General features: G+C 35.5%; 2 protein-coding genes across 2 annotated transcripts in view; one reads left to right on the top strand and one right to left on the bottom strand.

The window, feature by feature from the left end:
• Positions 1-15305, top strand: LOC123670458. The gene is made up of 16 exons (XM_045603952.1): positions 1-239; positions 680-845; positions 1242-1421; positions 1735-1983; positions 3442-3562; positions 5062-5232; positions 5689-5803; positions 6595-6731; positions 7302-7445; positions 8126-8235; positions 8653-8788; positions 9585-9751; positions 10486-10634; positions 11050-11149; positions 15197-15228; positions 15269-15305. Exons 1-16 carry the CDS (start codon positions 214-216, stop codon positions 15303-15305), a joined length of 2040 nt encoding a protein of 679 aa, XP_045459908.1. The 5' UTR covers positions 1-213.
• The window catches only part of LOC123670345 (exocyst complex component 7), an 18690-nt gene continuing 11960 nt past the window's right edge, over positions 15299-22028 (bottom strand). The window contains exons 13-17 of the mRNA XM_045603843.1: positions 18499-18605; positions 18115-18221; positions 16883-16976; positions 15882-16076; positions 15299-15429 (exon numbers count right to left, since the gene is read on the bottom strand). Of these exons, the coding sequence (XP_045459799.1) occupies positions 15388-15429; positions 15882-16076; positions 16883-16976; positions 18115-18221; positions 18499-18605 (545 nt within the window). The 3' untranslated portion in view covers positions 15299-15387. The remainder of the gene's footprint in view (positions 15430-15881; positions 16077-16882; positions 16977-18114; positions 18222-18498; positions 18606-22028) is intronic.

Consider the following 22028-nt stretch of genomic DNA (forward strand, 5'->3'; position numbering starts at 1 on the left):
TTTAACAATGTCAATGTCAAATCATATTTGCGAAATGCGAAAACGTCAAAAAAGAAAAAAAAACAACGCTATCACTGTAGAAAAAAATATAGAATTACTGATTAATTTAAAATACTTTATAATTAATTTATCTGTGATGTATTTTTTTTAACGCATCTGCATTTGTGATCAATAAATATATCAAAGTGTTTTGTTTGACCATTATAAACCACAATGGAACATATAAGACAGTTTGACTGGTGAGTTAATACTACATTTCTAGATAAATAACACGGTAAATACTGAACTGCAGTCTTTAGACAAATAAAACAGTAAATATTAAATTCATCATTCCTAATGAAAACGTAATTAATATAAAATATAGAAACAAGCAATATTAGTATTTTAATTCTAATGCGGAAAGGTAGTCTTGAAAAGTCAGAAGCTTAAAATTGTTTTTATCCTTTCATTAATTTAAAAAAAAAAACTACTTTGAAAATCTGCTTATAACACTAACAAAACTTTTCTTTTTATTTATGTACAAAACGGTTAAAGATTTTTATTTTAATTAAAAAAGGAATTAGGTATCGATTTTTTTACCAGATCGTTTGTTAATGTCCTAATTTATTTAATTTCACCACACTCATCATAGAACTGTATCTAATATTGTGTGATATAACAAAGAAAACACATGTTTTAGGTGCTATTCTAAACCAGAATCACATTTTCTACAAGAACGTGATATCGACAACAGTGTGACAGAGAGAATACTCCGAAATAAATTCCATGATCCATTAATTTCTAGTGATTCAGAAGATGAGACACCTACCATCGATTGGGACGAAGTATTTGCTAAGAAAAAAAACGTAAGCTTAAAATCAATGTCTTTTGTAAGCTTATTAGTAGTATTGAGACTAAGAATTTTGATTAAATGAGAACAGATTTTATTTAATTTATTACAGTTATAACAAAAGACATATTTAAACAAGGCAATTACATAAATTGTACAATGAAAATCTAATAGTCTTAAGTAAAGGTAATAAAAACAGGTACAAAATTAGTTGACATCATTAATATCTATAAATTTGTCAGAAACATGCTTGCAATGCTTCTGGTGTTATTGGCGTCTGTAAGCTTACCATTAGATGAGCTATGGCTTGTTTGCCAATCTAGTTGATTAAAAAGAAACCTTATTGAATCCACTAACAGTAATTATATATTTTCATTTATAATAGGTACTATTGGTATTAATATTCTTTCAGCAAAACAAACAGTTCCACGTGTATGTACCTTGTCTTTCGATGATACAATACCCAAAGCTATCAGCTCTGACGGGTCACCAACATTACCAACTACTGAGGGTGATCTGTGCCCAGTATCCTGATGTACTCGATCAGGTGGTTATTCCAAGACCAACGAAACTGGATCATAGGGTTTTCGAGGTAAAACTAATTACTTATGGATATGTTTTAATAATGATGTTGTAAACTAAAATACAAACATACACAGTAAAAAAACAATTGTACATAAGTAATTTTACCACTCAAGAGTAATTTCTGTCTGATTTTTGTTTTGTATTAATATTTTCGTGATTTTATTTTTATTTCAAAAGTTTGGATCTTTTATTGTATCTTATATTTTAACTAAGTAGATTAATATAAAATTAGGTCTTGAATAATTAATTTAATTTGCAAGTAAGAGATTTTTTTGCTTGTTTGTTGACTGTACTCCAATTTATTCGTAAAATAATTTCAGGAGTTGAGACCTGTTTACGAAAAGGAGCAAAAAGAATACATTGAGTGGGCCAAAACTATGTGGACCAGTAATCACTGTATCAGAGCATTACAACCGAAACCACAAATAGAAACGGTGTACGAAGCAAGATTCAAGATGAAAGCTAAAGAAATGGAGTCATATCCGAAAGTGTTTGATTTTGCAGCACAGATACCTCTAGAAACAAGAAATAGTACATTTGATATGATTCTTGACAAGGAAATAGTTAATGTAAGTTACTATCGAAATTAAAATACATATCCATACTAATAAGGCTGAAGAGTTTGTTTGTTTGTTTGAATGCGCTAATCTTAGAAACTACTGGCTCGATTTGAAAAATTCTTTCAGTACTAGTTAGCCTATTTATCGAAGTAGGCTATAAGGCCATATATGATCACGCTAAAACTAATAGGAGCGGAGCACCAATGAAAAATGTTTCAAAATTGGAGTTTTCTTTTTTCTTTTGAAAGCTTCTGCTGCGTGCGCTGCGTAAACAGTTAAAATTTCGCAAAAATCTAGTACTAGATACAATTGCTAAGCTGTATACAATTAAATCATTCAAATGGAAGGTGTAGTTTAGTCACATGATGGAATTTCAGTTTTATGTAAATAGAACACTGATAAACTTTTTTTTACATAACTAGGTCGACAAACAAGCGTACAGCTTATCTGATGGTAAGCGATTACCGTAGCTTATAGACGTCTACAACACCAGAAGCATCGCAAGTGCGTTGCCGACTCTATCCCCAATCCCTCCAGGAGCTTTGGCCACCTTATTCACCAACAGGTACCAATAATACTACTTCAAAGCAGTATTATTTAGCTGTTTTTTTTTAATGTAAGTAATATGTCCACAGGCTTAAAATGCCCGTGCTTTTATTATTCCATATTTTTTAAAAAAAATTTTAAACTCATCAGTACTTCACTGTAACTTTAGAAAACTTAGGAACTAGCCTTATAGTCTCTAAAAATCGATGCGAGTCCACTGAACAAGACTATTCTATACTAAGAGTGCTAACGTGCAAAAAAATTTTTTTTTTTCTTTTTTTTTTAAATTATATTCGTGCACACCTATATATGTTATACTAAGTATAGATATGATTTTACTGTACATTTTCTTTTATAGTTATTATTATTTAGCTGTTATCTTCTATAAGGTCGAGGTCTACCCTAGTCCCAGAAGTAGTCCCCTAGTAGCTGCCCCATACTTTAAGCAGAAAAAATCTATAACCATATTGCAAACATATAGTCGTTATCATACTTTTAAATTATTATCATTTTTTTTTTTATACCACTAGGTCGACAAACAAGCGTACGGCTCACCTGATGGTAAGAGATTACCGTAGCTTATAGTCGCCTACAACACCAGAAGCATCACAAGCGCGTTGCCGACCCAATCCCCAATCCCCCCAGGAGCTCTGATCACCTTACTTACCAACAGGAACACAATACTGCTAATAGAATAATATTCTGATTATAATTGTAAAACAATTTTGCTAACTATTTGTGTGATATGAAAGATTTCAATAATTTTAATTGAAACTATTTTTATTATAGAGTAAAATAAAGTTATAGAATATGAATACTTACCAAAAATGTGATTTGATAATAATATCATGACACAATATCAAATTCATAAAAAGAAATCATTTGTTTACAAGTCTTCTAAATTATATTTTTGGTTCACAGGCAGATATAAAAATGTTACCTCACATAGAATGTAGACCTATAACTAAGAAACTAACTGTAATGCGACCTTGTCCCGTCCCGGAGCCATGTAACAAGCATCCTTGCAGATTCATATTACCCAGTAAGTATTGATTAAAATATTATCGAATTAACATAATACAAATTGATAGAACATTGAAGCTAGTAAGAGTGTACTTATCTCTGAAGGATCACCGGTCTCGTCGTTGTGATGAGTGACAATATTGTGGCAAGGCATATTGCAAAAATATAATAAATATGCTTGTATATTGTATTTAATAAATAATTTGTTAGTAAAGCTAAAATAATATTTACTAGCTGACCCCGCAAACGTTGCTGTGCCATATATCTTATTAACCCGCTTAATCCCCCCCCCCCTTATAACTTAGGGGTATGAAAAATAGATGTTGGCCGATTCTCAGACCTACCCACAGATATGCCCACAAAATTTTATTAAAATCGGTCGAGCCGTTTCGGAGGAGTTCAATGTTTAACACCATGACACGAGAATTTTATATATTAGATATAGCCAAGTGTACAAATTACAGTTTTCTACTAATGGCTTTTTAAACTCATCACCCACCACTCATCACCAATTAGTAAATATTGTTTTTTTTTTAAATTGTCTTAGTTTTGGTGTTGTATAAAAATATTGTGCTGTGTGGCTACGGCACAAAAAAAGAATATAGCCACCCCCTTTCTTCCCGTGGGTGTCGTAAGAGGCGACTAAGGGATAACAAAGTTCCACCACCACCTTGGAACTTAAGAAGCCGACCGATGGCGGGATAACCATCTAACCGCTGGCTTTGAAACAACAGGCCGAAGACGGGCAGCAGCGTCTTAGGTGCGACAAAGCCAGCCCTGCGGTCACCAACCCGCCTGCCCAGCGTGGTGACTATGGCCAACACACATGAGTTCACGCATTTTTGGCGCGAACTTGTGGAGGCCTATGTCCAGCAGTGGACTACAATAGGCTGGAATGATGATAAAAATATTGTGAGAGACACTGGCCCTGTGCACTTCAGGATAATGGTTTTAAAAAAAGACCTATACATAAATACATAGATTATATCTAATTTGTTACAGTATAAGCTAGAAGCCTTCATTGATTGTGGGACCCGGCGACTTGTCGGTGACATAATAATATATACACCTATCCTTATATTAGAGAGATACTAGCTGACCCCGCAAACGTTGTTTTGCTTTATATGTTATTAACCCCCTTAATTCCCCCTTAGGTGTATGAAAAATAGATATTGGCCGATTCTCAGACCTATCCGATATGCACACAAAATTTCATAAAAATCGGTCCAGCCGTTTCGGAGAAGTATTGTAACTAACATTGTAACACGAGAATTTTATATATAAGATAATTTATAATAACTATTAATATATTGAGTGTTAATAAACTGGACATGTAACTATAGACATGTTTTCATAAACATCCGAGACACTCAATTGGTGACAACATGGTGACTGCTAGGATACGAATTCTAAGTCAAGTATGATATAATCTAATTCGAATATAAAATAATCTGAATCGAGTATGGAAATATAAACTTAATTTCTTAAGTATTTCAATAATTATTATTATTGTTTCAGCTGAAAAAACAGTGTCGATACTTCCATTCACGGAGGTCCAGCGGGAACTGGCGCAGTTCGCTCTGGACAACAACTGCCAGTATGTGTCTAGTGAGAACGCACTGAAGTGTCTCGTAGAGCTGGATAAGACTTGGAACATTCCTGTGTCCGTGTCTGCGACTCTTGGTCCCGGTGAGTTTACAGTCATATAGTGTAATCTATTATTTACTTATACACACACACATATATATATATATATATATATATATATATATATATATATATATATATATGTTTTATATAAATTAAGACTTCAATTTAAGTGATTTCAACTATTTTATTTTTTTTTATTTTTTCTTATAGTTCTTATGTATTTTTAACTCATAATTGTTTTAAAGAGCCTGGTTTAATAGTTGCTAATAAGCTATGTATAACGTTATTAGATACAGGCTTTTATATATTTATTAGTTGAGAATGGAGCAGGCTCTAAGAAACTGTTCACCTCCTAAACATAACACAGTAACTTATGTAGAAGATACACTTGAACAGCAAATGGGTGAAACAATGTTTGAACATTTTAATGATATTTAATAATAGGTTTCATAATAAAGTTATTACCATTGTTTGAACTTAAATTTTTACTCGTAGACGGTGAAACGACAAATGTGGTTGTATTGGGAAGCGAGTTCTCAACAAATAAAGAGTCAGTTCTGACGAGAACGTACAAGGCCTTCAGACATTTACTGCAATATACACTCATACCGTAAGTATAATTCGGACTAGCCCGATGGCGCAGTTTGTAGTGACCCTGCTTTTACTCCGAGGGTTAGGGGTTCGATTCCTGTATTTATTTTATATGTATGTCAGTCGGCTGCTACCTATAACTCAAGCATTAACTTGGTTACTGTAGGAACAGACGACTGTGTGTGTATGATATAGATATTTATTTATTTATTATTGTCCCTAACAAATTTCCTGTTTTGCAATCTATCAAACGTGTAAAGCTTAAAAAGTCGTTATTTCAGAGATTTTACTATTCAAACTCACTCTATTGTCTTAATTTTTGGTTATATAGGAAACTTAGCTGTGTGGTTACCGCAGCAAAGAATATAGCCACCTCCCTCTCACTCGTCCCGTGGGTGTCGTAAGAGGTGACTAAGGGATAACACAGTTCCGCTACCATCTTGGAACTTAAAAAGCCTACCGATGGCGGGATAACCATCGCTGGCTTTGAAATACACAGGCCGAAGACGGGCAGCAGCGTCTTCGGTGCGACAAAGCCAGTCCTGCGGTCACCAACCCGCCTGCCCAGCGTGCTGACTATGGGCAAAACACATGAGTTCGTTCAATTTTTGCCGCGAACTTGTGGAGGCCTACGTCCAGTAGTGGACTGCGATAGGCTGATGTGTGTGCGTGTGCGTGCGTGCGTGCGTGTATGAAATTTATGGAATAAATATTACAAAATAAAATAAAATTTAGCCGTATTGGTGAAGCCATTATTGTATTTTGGAATAGTAATATAAAGCTTTCATTACTGATGAAAAAATGTTTCAGACCGACAGAAAAATACAAAATGCACTACAAAGACAAAGACTGTCAAGAAACTGGTCAAGAGTTGAACAAGACGAACATTTTCACCGATAACTTAGACTTGTCTTCTGACGAAGAAGATAATAGCTTGTGTATAGACGGTCGGTACCCATTTTGATAATTTAATTTAATCCATTTAGAATCTATATTCCAATCCAAATATCCCAGGATGAAGTATCAAAAATTCCGTAACATTGGGATTATGTAAATAAAATTTCCTTCTTTTCCTCTTCTTACTTTTTTGGAGATTGGAGTGGAGTCGGCAACAGTACCGTAACCGCTTACCATCAGGTGAGCCGTACGCTTATTTGCCGACCTAGTCGTAAAATCTATCTAATATATAAAATTCTCGTGTCGCGGTGTTTGTAGTTAAACTCCTCCGAAACGGCTTGACCGATTCTCATGAAATTTTTTGTGCATATTCGATAGGTCTGAGAATCGAACAATATCTATTTTTCATACCCCTAAGTTATAAGGGTTAAGAGGTTTAATAAAATATAAAATAGTATGTGCATATCGGGTAGGTATGAGAATCGGCTAACATTTATTTTTCATTCCCCTGAATCAAGGGGGAGGGGATTGAAAAGATTAATAAAATATATGGCAAAACAACGTTTGCGGGGTCAGCTAGTATGTATATATATATATATATATATATTGTTGTTTTACAGAGAATTCTCAAAGTACAGAAGATAATTTCGAACCATTCAACAATACAATAGAGACTGAAAATCTAACACATACAAGCGAAAAAAGCGACAAACAGAATAAAAAAACAGCAAGCGACGTTGAATTCTACACGTGTAATTGTAAAGGTATGAACTCAACTAACCTCCATACACACATGTACACAACACGCCCAAATAGGGACCAAAATCTGTATGGCTCACACAAATAGTTGTCCTAAGGGTGATGGCTGTATCATCCCATAATCAATAATAGTAGTATTTATAGCACCATAGATAATTGTTTGCTCGTAAACGAAAAAAACCGACTTCAATTACATCGACAATTAATACAAGGTAAGTAGACGAAATAAATTAACAAACGCACTAGTCGTCACCACGATTTTCGAGGGTTTCCCTCGATTTTTCTGGGATGCCATCATCAGATCCTAGTTTCCTTATCGTGGTACCCTTGGGATATCTCCTGTCAACCAAAAAAATCAGCAAAATCGGTTCATATCCGACGAAGTTATCCGCGAACACACATAAAAGAAATATACGGTCGAATTGATCGATGCACAATAATCTTATTATTTAATTATTAGTCTTGATAGTTTTGGGAGCAATGTTGATTTTTTAAAACAATATTTATTTTTCATTTCTCTTTCCGTGAAAAGTTAAAAAAGCTGGGCGTTGTTGGGTGTGAAGCGTTTATTTTTTTAACCGACTTCCAAAAAAGGAGGAGGTTCTCAATTCGACTGTATTTTTTTTATGTATGTTACTTCAGAACTTTTACAAAGCAAACACAATTATATTGTGAAATATTCTAGACACAGTATTCGAGAGGCCGCCGCCGAGGTCGTTCAAGAAGTGGCAGGTTCGGAACAGAGAGACGGGGGAAATGTTCGACGTTGTAGTACACTGTTCGCATAAAGTTAGGGTGAGTTTGTCTGCTTTCTTATTAAACTAAAACTTACGCACTCTTGACTTTCGGAGTGAGCTGGTGAATGCGTGACTAGAGCGTTACGAAAAGTGTGATCGGGCGAGGCGAACGGAATAGGAGAGGTGCGAGCACTCATTTTTTCTCTCTTTCTCTCATTGCGAGACGTTTCGTATATCTAAGACACAGTGTAGGCATATTGCTAAAAAAGTTTTACTTCAGTCGTGTGGTCTAAAGAACACTCGTTTTTATTTGTGATATGTTAAAGCGGTTTCTTTAAAAATTCGAATTATTTGATTAAACCTTTGTCGCCAGTTGTCCGACCGATTGTGGACTAAATATACAACACGTATTTAACTCCAGGGATAATTTTTAGTTTTACTTGCACTAGTACTAATTTTAGATTTTATATTTTAGGATAAAAGCGGTGAAGTCATATTAGAACCGATATCAGAGTATCAGCTGGACTTGGGCGCAAGTGAACAGTCGAAAGAAAAAATTAGAAGCTTAGCGCTGTCGCTGTATTTGAGGAAGAACGCTTCTCTGATTAATGGTATTATGATTTATTAGTTAATATATTTTTGGACCACTATGTTGATAAATAAACGTATGCTCATGATAAACGGAAACCGTAGCCTGTGAATGTCTTCTATGGGCCAGCAGTACTATAAGCGCATTGCCAACTCTACCCTTGACCCTCCTACCCCCCAAGAGCTCCTCGTTCGCAACACTGCTTGAGATCATCGTTATTTTACTAATCATCTTGACTGCTGCCTTGTCAAAAAAATACTCATATATGTGTGTACTGTGTGGCTACGGTACTAAAGAAGCCACCCCCTTTCTTCCCGTGGGTGTCGTAATAGGCGACTAAGGGATAACCCAGTTCCACTATCACCTTGGAACTTAAAAAGCCAAACGGTGGCGGGATAACCATCCAACTGCTGGCTTTAAAACACACAGGCCGAAGACGGGCAGCAGCGTCTTCGGTGTGACAAAGCCAGCCCTGTGGTCACCAACCCGCCTGCCCAGTGTGGTGACTGTGGGCAAAACACATGAGTTGACGTTATTTTTGGCGTAAACTTGTGGAGGCCTATGTCCAGCAGTGGACTGTATAGGCTGTAATGAATGAATGAATGAATATGTGGTAATTTTAATATTAAACTACCTGTGTCCTGCGGGTTCACAAGCGTTGATTTGACAAAACGATAGCTTATAGCCATAAGTCTTCATCATTCATATATTAAATCCAACCAGTTCCTGAGATTTATGCGCTTAAACAAACAAGCTATTCAAGATTTTTAAAGTAGTTTTATAAGATTGTATTATTAAATTAATTTGTATTATTTCAGTAAGAATCGACGGCGCCACAGGGGAAGTGGCGACATTTGAAAAGAGTAATTTTGATGAAATAAAAAGGAAAAATGACTCTGTCATGAATGACGTGACAAATATCCTACACTCGGCATTTGCACAGCTACAAGGACTACTGCCCGGACATTACATATTAAGGCACGAGGTACTGGTTCGGAAAAGTGAGAAATTCATATATCATATGGTCCCACTTGATTACATATACAACTCCAGGATTCCGAAATTCCGGGATCCCGGGATCCCGGGATTAGAAAGTTTCGGGATCGAATTTTATAGTCTGTGGTTCTGCATGTGGCTTTCCGATTTAAACTGAATAACTTTATCGTTTTTGGAACACACGTGGTGGTTTTTGATCAGTAAAAGTCTGACATAACCTCTCTGGTCGCGTTGGAGGGGTATCCATGAGGATTTTCCCCACGTAAAAAAAAGGTTTTCCCTAGTTCAGTAAGAGAAGTTTATTTAACAGGATTGTTAAAACTCAAGAAACAAAGTCGATAATGTATCCCGTTAAGGTGTGACATTAGTTTTAAGATTTATTTTCGTTTATGAAGTGAAACATTTTATAGCCTCGGTAAAACAAAAACGAGTGTGCTTTAGACTACACGACTGAAGTAAAACTTCTTTACTTCTTTTCTACAGTAATATATGAAACGTAACTTTCTCTCTTCCTGTCTTCACTAACTTATATCTCCCTCTCAATTTCCGTTCGCCTCGCCCGAGCACACTTTTCATAACGCTCTCGTCATGCATTTACCAGTTCACTCCCCAAGTGAAGCTTGCGTAAAGAAGTTTTACTTCAAAAATCTCTCGTACGCTACTTTTGAGAAGTTTCACTTCTGCCGTGTGTGCAAACATACGATATTATTATTGTTATTACAGCCAACTCACGGCAGTAACGCGCTGCTGTATGCGTCTAAGTGTTCAGCGCGAGACCTTCGTCTGAACTTCGACATTTCTATCGGAGAAGACGAGGCCGACACGCTGAAAACACCGCCCACGCTTACAACCGTGCTACTGCCTTTCCACAAGTACATATTAATCTATTTTAATATAAATTAATCCCTATTCCCTTTGGTCGCGCCATAAATTGAGAATAACATGACCGATTTCCTTCAGCTGAAAGAAAAAAATTGTGAGAAAATTTAAATGTGGAAATGAACACTTGATATTGACATTTTAAACAGTTAATTTGCCGACGCGTTTGTACATCTGCTACATTACTGGCTGTTGCTCTTGCGGTCGCTGGTTCGATCCCCGCTCACGATAGATATTTGTATTGGCCATATAGATGTTTGTCGTGGTCTGGGCGTTTTTGTATGTGTATTATTTCTTGTGTTTCTGGACTCCCACAAAACAAGAGTAAATCCTACTCTACCGTTGAGTGTGAACCGTTTATTTATTTATCCTAGTATATCCTCCACCGCTGCAATGTTGTGTCCACAGAATGCGTCGCATAGCTCCGTGTGCCTTCACTCCTCACCAGCAGTTCGTGTCGCGGCGACCCGCGCTACGGACCGCGCGCGCGCCGCCGCGGGCTCTGCAGGTACGCACACAACACATAATGTACACACACAACACATACTGTACACACACAACACATACTGTACACACACAACACATACTGTACACACACAACACATACTGTACACACACAACACATACTGTACACACACAACACATAATGTACACACACAACACATACTGTACACACACAACACATACTGTACACACACAACACATACTGTACACACACAACACATACTGTACACACACAACACATACTGTACACACACAACACATAATGTACACACACAACACATACTGTACACACACAACACATACTGTACACACACAACACATACTGTACACACACAACACATACTGTACACACACAACACATACTGTACACACACAACACATACTGTACACACACAACACATAATGTACACACACAACACATACTGTACACACACAACACATACTGTACACACACAACACATACTGTACACACACAACACATACTGTACACACACAACACATAATGTACACACACAACACATACTGTACACACACAACACATACTGTACACACACAACACATACTGTACACACACAACACATACTGTACACACACAACACATACTGTACACACACAACACATACTGTACACACACAACACATACTGTACACACACAACACATAATGTACACACACAACACATACTGTACACACACAACACATACTGTACACACACAACACATAATGTACACACACAACACATACTGTACACACACAACACATACTGTACACTAAACTGCACACTACGCTGTACACTACTCTGTACACTGCACTGTACATTACACTGTACACCGTACTTCACGCTGTACTATACACTACACTTTACACCACTCAACAAATGTGTTTACTAATTACAATTTTTGTGTTCAACTTAAACTTAGAATGTCGATTACGGACTCGGTACACTACACCACAACACACTATTCCTAACAATAGAACACAAAGCAGCACAACAATACCCTTTACCATAACACATTATACGAACAACAAACTGCGTTTTAATTTGCACCAAATTTAACCTACTTACCCTATTCAATATAATTGAGAAATATTCAAGTTTAAAATATTTAAGACCTATCCTGTGATAAATTTTAAGCTTAATCGATGTCATTTTAATTATAAAATATTGAGAAAGGTTAGATTGATCACACGAAAAAATAATTCACATCGATACTGTATTCTGAGATCATTTGATTGTCAATATTGTTTCCTAATGTTCAACGCAAATTTTACTCATTATAATGTAACAACTTTTTCTCAGAGTTCTCCCGTGACCATGGTGTTTGTAAAGTATCCGAGACGTCGGACATTTAAAAAACTTCATAAACCGCGAAAAAATCCGAAAAAGTTGTTTCATTATTGATTTTCAATGTTAACCTTAAATATTTGCATTGCGATTTCATCTAAATTATGTGTGAACTAATTATGCAAGAAAAGAAAGTTATTTTTTTTTTACATTCTATTTAGATCATCAGTAGAATTGTCAAAAATTATCAAAAGTAAATGGTCTAAGATCCGAACTTACTTGGGATCGCACCCAATTTATACGTGTCATACTATAAATTCAGATTAATAATTTCTTATTATATTGATGTTGCAATTTTCAATTAAAACTTTTTTTTTTTAATAATTAAAAAAATTCGTCATGTAAAAAGAACGCTGGCCTTGAAGCTGCGCAGAAGCGATTTATCGGTCTATTTGGTGGTACGGGGTAGGGGACGGCCGTGTTTATCACGTGTCGCATGCTTGCCGGTGTGCTATTGGTTGGACAGTTCGACGTCGACTCAAAATATTATCGCGATTATCGCGCACAAAAGTTTTAAATTACAAAATTCTCCATTTACTATTTATTTCACTAAAAAACAAATATCAATTTATAATTTTAAACATATAAAAACTATTAAGATACGAATATCGAGAGTACAGATAATTAATATTTTTGAATACAACATTTCAATAACTAAAAAATTTGTTATTGCTTTTGTTTAAAAAAAAATTGTGATTTTGTAAAGTGATAATTACTATACTTAATTAGTCCGAATTATTCGCACTGGTATTTCTAGTATTTTTTAATGTACCTACCAATAACCATTATACGAAGCCGCAAGTGAAAGCCTAATTAAAAAATAAAACAGTAGTACTTGTGCGCGAGTATACCCATGCGCAAACGCACCCCCTCCAGTTTCTTTCAGCGTTCTTTTTACATGACGCGAACTATACTACTCATATACTAAATTTATTATAAAGTATGTTTCATTATATTTTATCAGCTCGGTGAAGATCGACTTAGGTTCGGTCTTCTACCAAAAATACATTACTTGTATGAACAAAAATATCAAAAAAAAAATGTGATTTTCTCTACTTATTATCAATAACATCAGATTTGGGGCTTTTTTAGTTATCAGATGTTATAATTGTGTCAAATCGAAGATTGGATAAATATAAAGGCATAATAAAATATATGCAAGTTGTATGTTCTTGGTGTTTGTTTGTTAGTTGGAAGCGGAAGCAGAGACGGGCGGCGCGGGTAGCAAGGTTGGACGCGCTTAGCACTCCCATACTAAACACCGAATTACAACTGTAACGTATAGTGACGTTTGGGGCTTCAACTGCGATAAATTGCAACTACCTTCCATCACTAGCCATGAGAACCAGAACAAACTAAAAATTAGTTGACAAATTTTAAATTAGTTCCTAAATTATAACTTGTAACTAAACCTTAAGTCTCACAAGCGTATGGCTCACCTGATGGTAAGCAGTTACCGTAGTACCTGCTGACCCTACCTCTAATACCCCAGGCGCTCTGGTCATCTTACTCACCACAGAAACAACATTGCTTGATAATTTTGCTGTGATCTTCTGATCTTCCATATTTTGAGCAGGATATTTCCTGCAGTACCCCATCTCAGTTTTATTTTCTGATTTCGAGTTAATTGGTAAGCTTAAAATTAGTTATTTTTTAATAATGGGACTGTTTATAAAGAAAAATATTTTAAATTTATTTTAAATTGTTTATATAGAAAAATATTTTTGAATCTGACTGTACCTTTAAGTTTATCCTGTCTGCCATCTGCTTCTATTTTTACTGATAAGTTTTTCATACCGATAATAAACTTTACATTTTGGCCTATTCTGGTTCTCATGGCCACAATGATGTGGGTTGAGATTGTAAAGAAAAGAGAAATAAGTTATTTGCTTTTCTTTAAAATTGCTTTATTAGGGACTTTTTTTTTTTGACAGATGGAGCCCCTAAACGAAATTTTCAATACGAATTATTGGCATGTTAGTAAAATTAAAATCGAGAATTACTGTACCGTTTGACTCAAAAACTACTGAACAAAACAGTTGTGAAAGAATGTCTAATTTGTATAAATATGAAAAATAATAATTATTATTCCTCAGTTTTCAAACATTTCTATTTCTATGGCTCACGAGAGAAATACCCTGAGTTATATTATTAGTAGCTTAAAAAACCAAGTAAACAAAATAATACTAAATAATTTTTTTCATCATTCATTAGACCTTCTTCAGCAACTGTTACATTTCTAAATGGTTCAATGTATGTATGTAGAGATTTTGTTTGTGAGCTCTTATAAAATTAATTCTATCTTAGTTTTTATTGGTGTCAAAATTTTGCTTGATGTATATTCATATATTATTTTAATACTCGTAGTATCTAACATCCTATATTTTGATATAATTAGTAAAAAAAAATAAAAATGAATATCTCCTTCATGGAAAAAACGGGGCTTTGTCATGCTCTGTAGTGGGACGTTTACGTGCTAAATCGATCAATCAATCAAAATAAAGAGTAGGAAATTTACTCCACGTTTGATTCTGGTCTGTTTGTCGCAAAAAATGATTTTATTGTTTTTTATTTTTTAGATATTCATTATTATGACTATGATAGTGACATTTTTTTAAAGTTGTTATCATAAATTGGGGAGGTCTAAGTCTAGCAGTGGACTACTTATAGGCTGAAGTGAAGTGTTATCATAATTACTTTGTTTCAGTGGCCAAAGAAAAAGAAGAAGAAGAAGAAGGCGAAGAACTAAGAAAAAAATATATAAACTTTGTGAATAAAGTATAAACCATAAATATGTATTTTATTTAATAACATAATATCTATAAGCACCTATTTACTAAGTAAACATTTTTTTTTTTTTAATATAATAATATGAAAATTTTTAATTCGTAATTTTCTTTACGCAGCCTCGTCGAAATATCCATCTAATTGAGCTCCAATCTGGAAAAAGATAAGAAATACGAAACTAATTTTTTTTTTTTAGATTTTGTTTTACATGTTTAATAAATTTAGACATCAATCAATATGTATTTTGTCGTAGTGTATTGGTTCGTGTGGGCGTGTTTTGGCTCACGTGACAGTGTTTTGGTTCACGTGACAGTGTTTTGGCTCACGTGGCAGTGTATTGGCTCACGTGGCAGTATATTGGCTCATGTGGCAGTTTATTGGCTCATGTGATGATATACTGGCTCATGTGATGATATACTGGCTCACATGTATTGGCTGATGTTATTTTTCCAAATACAATGTATGTCTCTGACAACTTACTGGGAAGACTGTGATAAATTGTAACAAAGATTATAGAAATAAATGTTTTATTTTTTATGTGACAGTATATATCATGTGTCAGCTTATATAGTAGTGCAGTGCTTTCTATGGTACGGTGTACGCACCTGCAGCGGCGTGTACTTGAGGTACTTGTCGGGGTTCTTGGAGAAGGGCGCGGCGAGGGCGCGTTCGTACAGCGACGTGTACGGCGGCAGTATCGCTTGCTTGTTGTCTCTCTTCAAAGCTTCTCTCAGCTCCGCGTCCGGTACACTGTAGCTACGTTGCGCGCGAGTCGTTTCTTCCCACTCGCGGTTGAAAGCCTGAGGTACACTTATACTCAAATGCACAATAGTAGAACTCTGTTTCATTTTGAGTCCTCAATATACTCAATAGTAGGTGGCCGAGGTGGGGATTTTAGGATGTACTCGAGCGCGGCAGAGTAACATTGCATCTTGTTGAGTACCCATACATGACGTTTAGTTACATGACGTAAGAAAAAACTATCACTAGAAAAACTGGAGCGTGTCGACTAAGGCCAGTGATCAGACGATGGCAAGTTATTTACATAGAGAAAGGTGTGCATTCCGATAATAATTAAACAATTTGAGCGTGTCATACTCGCATAATAAGTATCCATGTGCCAGCTTAGCCATATTTATACGGCTTGTCGAGCTCAAGTAAATCTCTATTTAGCCTCGTGGGCTCCCCAACTATAAGAACATGAAACCACGTCGATGTACATCAAAATTTGGCATCAATGGAACAAGATTGGAGACCTCTTATTTATTAAACGAAATGAATATCTAAATTGTTTTAAAATCGAGTTTATAAATTAAATTTGCAAATAGGGGTCATTCGAGTATTACAGAATTGAAGACACTGATTCGTTATTATTATTAATAGCGATCGAGATGAATAGAGCGTGCGGGAATTCCCCGACTTCGGTTCTTTCTAACATAACATTTAGTATGTATTTTGCAAAAAAAAAAATTAACCAGAAAGATAAAATAAATATTGCTGACGTAATGACCATCTAGACCCCCCCCCCCCCGGCCCCCATACCATCAAAAATAAAACCCGTCCTTGGATGCTTACGACCCCATAACTAAAATAGTTTTCAACTAACGGAAAACTTATCCTTCAACATCTGCCGGTCTTTATCTCGCAGCTTGGCCGGCAGGGGCTCGTCCAGCACCAAATGGGATAACAGCTTGTTCCAGCTGTAACAAATTTCGTTATAAATATTTTAGACCGAAGAAATCACTTCTGATGAAATCACGTTGTCTAAATTGACAAGAGATAATATATTTATATTTTGATAACTACTGAATTAAATATAATTATGTATTTAAGATTTGATACTTATTAAATAATAATTATCGAAATATAAAAATCACCCCGAGCGCTTCAGGACACGAAATGAAATAAAAATAAATAATACATAATTGTGTTTGCTCGCAAACGAAAAAAAAACCGACTTCAATTACATCGACAAGTAATACAACGTAGATCGACGAAAAAATAGTCAAGCAACTACGCGTTATCAAAGATTACTCAAAAAGTAGTTATCAAATGTCGATAAAATTTATATGTGACCACATGATAAACATCAGCTTTCGATTAAATTAAAAATTATCAAAATCGGTACAACCAGTAAAAAGTTATTACGGATTTTCGAGAGTTTCCCTCAATTTCTCTAGGATCCCATCATCAGATCCTGGTTTCCTTATCACGGTACCAAACAAGGGATATCCCCTTTCCAACAAAAAAAGAATTATCAAAATCGGTACATTCAGTAGAAAGTTATGCGGTATAATACAACGTAGGTCGACGAAAAAAGCGCCAAGTAAAAACGCATTATTAGATATAACTCGAAAAGTAGTTGTTAGATCTCAAATAAATTTAAATGGGACCAATTGGCACACACCACCTTTCGATTAAAACAAAATTTGTCGAAATCGGTCTACCCGGTCAAAAGTTCTGATGTAACATAAATACAGTCGAATTGAGAACCTCCTCCTTTTTTGGAAGTCGGTTAAAAATCAAAGGGCCGTACGCGGTCCGATTGTTTTCAAGGCCAGTTAAAATATCGTTCGACCTTGCAGAGAGACGTGCAGCAGATAGCAAACAAACAAGATAGAAAGAGATAGACTATATTTTGTTTGTTCCGTCGTCGCAACGAAAAAAATGATGGGCTTTGTTTACATTTGGTATCTCTTGTCGTTGAACAGACTATATATCAGTTGGTTGTTTTACCAAGCATTAAGTTGTTTACCGCAGAAACAGACTGTGCTATAAACAAACATAGAACATATAATAATTAATTCAATCTTTTTCTCATCGGGAGGGTAATTGTACCTTTGTAAATATGCGTTTTTGTAATCCTGTATCATATCGCGGTAGTTGGCCTCACACTCCGGTTCTGCCAACACCAATATGTCTAACAGTCCACTGCGCTGCAAACCCTGTAAAATAAAATGGTTTGTCAAAATTATCAAAAGAGCTGAAATTAATAGATGATAAAGACTGTTTGTGTTCAACTGAAGATTCAAGTTTCAATTGAAGTAATAAATTACAAATTGGTAGTACTTGGTTAAAAAATTTAAACCGAAATTCATAAGAATTACTTTTAGAACGAGAACAAGTTATACACTAATACAATCTTAAATTTTTATTATTTTTCAAACAAACTTACATTTCTATAAGTTTTTACCATATAAATTTTCAATCAAAAATACCTACCTGTAATAAATACAGCGTGTTGTTCAGAAGAAATATCGCCTTCAAAGCATCTGGGTACTGCTCGCTCTTGTTCCTCAAAGACAAATTCAGTTGAGCCAATACTTTACCTGGATTAAAACACATTAAAAGTTTTTTTTAAAAAAGACTACAAGATACACTGAACTACGGCAGAGCAGGATATATCCTGCTCAAAATCTGGAGCAGCCCAACTGGAAAAGTATGCCAGCCTTAAGAAGATCACAGCTAAATAATAATCGGGACTCTCTTTGGGCATATTGAGTCCCTTGGGCACACACAAATTTGAGGCCCCGTTGGAAAGTAATAAGTTAATTATAACTAACTACGTCGTATTTGTTTACAAACAAAAAAAAAAATAAGCAATACAGTCTAAGATAAAGTACCGGACAAATTTGGTTTGGTGATCATTTTAATTTTGGGTTTGGTTGAATTTTAGTATGTTGATTTTGATTTTAGTGTTATTTTTATTGATTTTTGATTTGGTATAATTTGTTTTGGTCACAATTGTTGAAACTAACTGTTATAATAATACATCAAATGAAACAAATGGTGCCATCTATTGGTGATGTTGTAGAGTAATTGAATATTGATTGTAATCTGTTGAATTGATTGAATGATTAGCTTTTGTAACTCTTTCCTTTAATTGTATAAAGTAGTTCGCTGTTCGCCACCATTGTGTAAACTTGTCGTCTTTATTAAATTATAATTATTAGGTTATGGGCCCAGTCACATTTTTTATTTAGTAAGAATAGTTTTAGTTAGTTGGCTGAGTAATAGTGTACAGTGGAAGATTACGAAGTTATAATTACATTAGTGAACTTTTGACTTTGTATCCGTGCTACACGCGGTGTGGTCGATTGACAGACATGGCTTCTAGTACGAACTCATTTATTGCAAATGTACCGAAGTTAAAAGGTCGGGAAAATTATAGTGAGTGGGCGTTCGCGGCCGAGAATCTGTTAGTACTCGAAGGAAAGACAAATTTTCTTAAAACTGAAGGAGTTGGAGCTAACATGGCGGACGACGCCATGACGAAAGCCAAGTTGATTTTAACCATAGATCCGTCGTTATATGTACACATTAAGAGCGCTTTGACTACTAAAGAACTATGGCAGAAATTACAACAAATGTTTGATGACTGTGGTTTTTCGAGAAGAATCATGTTATTGAGGAATTTAATATCAATACGTCTCGAAACTTCAGATTCAATGACAAGTTACATTACACAAATTATTGAAACGGGGCAGAAATTATCAAGAACTGGGTTTTTGGTAAATGATGAGTGGATTGGCTGTTTAATGCTGGCAGGTTTACCCGAAAAATACTTTCCAATGCTAATGGCCATCGAACATTCCGGAATCGCCATTACGGCGGATGTTGTAAAATCAAAATTATTAGACATGTCCGGAAGTGAAGATTTGACGGAAACTACTGCATTGTATACTAGAGGGCGCCAGCATGTCAATCAAAAATCGAAGTCGTTCAATAAAACCAATCAAGATGGCGAAATGTCAGATGTCAAAAATAGCAAAAAGAAATTTATCAAGTGTTATCGTTGTAAACAGATCGGGCACTATAAAAATAAGTGTACACAAGTTCAAGATATGAAAATAAGGAATTCTAATGCATTTTCTGCAGTATTTTTAAGCGGAAACTTCAGACAGTACGATTGGTATTTGGATTCCGGTGCAAGTATGCATATAACCTCAAACGTAAACAATATTCGGGAAACATCTAAGAATACGAGTATAAAGGAAATCACAGTGGCTAATAAAGCAGTGATGGCTGTGCTATGCTCAGGCGATGTTGATATTGTTACGATCACGTCGAAATGCAAATATTCTATCACAGTAAAAGATGTGTTATGTGTGCCTAATATTGCTACGAACTTATTATCAGTGAGTAAATTGATTCAAAATGGAAACAGAGTGAACTTTCAGAAAAATTGTTGCTATATCTATAACAGTAGAAATCAACTGGTTGGAGAAGCCAGATTAGTTGATGGTGTTTATAAACTTAATGTTGAGAATAGACACGACTGTTTGTTCACGACATCTGATAGTGTAAACAGTGAACTGTGGCATCGCAGATTGGGTCACTTAAATAGCAGTGACCTTAATAAAATGAAGGAAGGTGCAGTTGTAGGCGTAGACTTCAAAGACAAAGCTGTTGTTGACAAAACTACATGTATTGTATGCTGTCAAGGGAAGCAGTCACGATTACCGTTTAACCATGCGGGCATGAGGAGTAGTGAAGTACTTAATACCATTCATGCAGATGTGTGCGGACCCATGGAGGTGACTTCAATTGGTGGCTGCAGATATTTCTTGATCTTTGTCGATGACTACACACGTATGACCTTTGTTTATTTTTTGAAGGCTAAGAACCAAGTGTTCAAATATTTTAAAGAGTTTAAAGCTTTAGTTGAAAATCAACAGAATAAGAAAATTAAAATATTTCGAACTGATAATGGTCTGGAATTCTGTAATGCATTGTTTGACAGTTATTTGGCTGAGGCTGGTATAATTCATCAAAAAACTAATACATACACTCCAGAACAAAATGCTATTAGTGAGCGTATGAACCGAACTCTCGTGGAAAGGGCTCGTTGCATGTTGTATGATGCTGGACTACCCAAAAGGTTTTGGGCTGAGGCTGTAAATACAGCTGTATATCTCAGAAACAGGTCACCAGCATCGGGATTACAGAACATGACACCGTTTGAGTTCTGGTCTAATAGAAAACCAGATCTTAGTCACATCAGAATTTTTGGGAGTCAGGTTATGGTGCATATCCCAAAGGAAAAACGACTTAAGTGGGACACCAAGTCGAAACCACATATTCTTGTCGGTTATGCTGAAAATGTTAAGGGGTATAGGATTTATGATCCAGACAAGAAGTGTGTGTCTGTGAGCAGGGATGTCATAATCCAAGAAAACTTAAAGAGTAACATAGATGATAGGATATCAGTTTCAGTGGGGGAAATCTCAAAAACACAACAAATTAAAAGTGAAATAGATGAGTCTGATATAGTCACTAGTGTAGAACTTGAAAATGATAGTAACCACACAGATATTACTGACCAGACTAATAAATCTATACTGCAGGATGTAGATGAGACTCCGCCCCCAGAAGAACCCAAGAGGATCAAACGACCACCACAGCGTTATGGTTACTCAAACTTGTGCATGCAGTCAAATGCTGAGAATCAAAGTGATCCAATTAATATCCATCAAGCTCTACGAGGTCCTGACAAAGATAAGTGGACTGCTGCGATGGAAGAGGAACTTCAAGCATTTGAAGATAATAATGCCTGGGTAGTGGTGAGTGAGGTGCCTAAAGGAAAGACTTTAGTTCAGTGTAAATGGGTTTATAAAAGAAAGTTTGATAGTGACAATGGTGTTCGATATCGTGCTCGTCTTGTGGCAAAGGGCTTCACGCAGAAACCGGGAATAGACTATGACGAGACATTCTCACCTGTAGTGCGTCACCGTACCTTAAGATTGTTATTT

Source organism: Melitaea cinxia, chromosome 4 (assembly GCF_905220565.1).
Source record: "Melitaea cinxia chromosome 4, ilMelCinx1.1, whole genome shotgun sequence".
NCBI lineage: Eukaryota > Metazoa > Arthropoda > Insecta > Lepidoptera > Nymphalidae > Melitaea > Melitaea cinxia.

Bases quoted from the DNA above. Each gene is read 5' to 3' on its own strand.
- LOC123670458 (XM_045603952.1), top strand. From the start codon at position 214: ATGGAACATATAAGACAGTTTGACTG. The intron at 240-679 runs GTGAGTTAATAC...CACATGTTTTAG, and splicing joins CATATAAGACAGTTTGACTG to GTGCTATTCTAAACCAGAAT. The intron at 8,789-9,584 runs GTATTATGATTT...GTATTATTTCAG, and splicing joins GAACGCTTCTCTGATTAATG to TAAGAATCGACGGCGCCACA.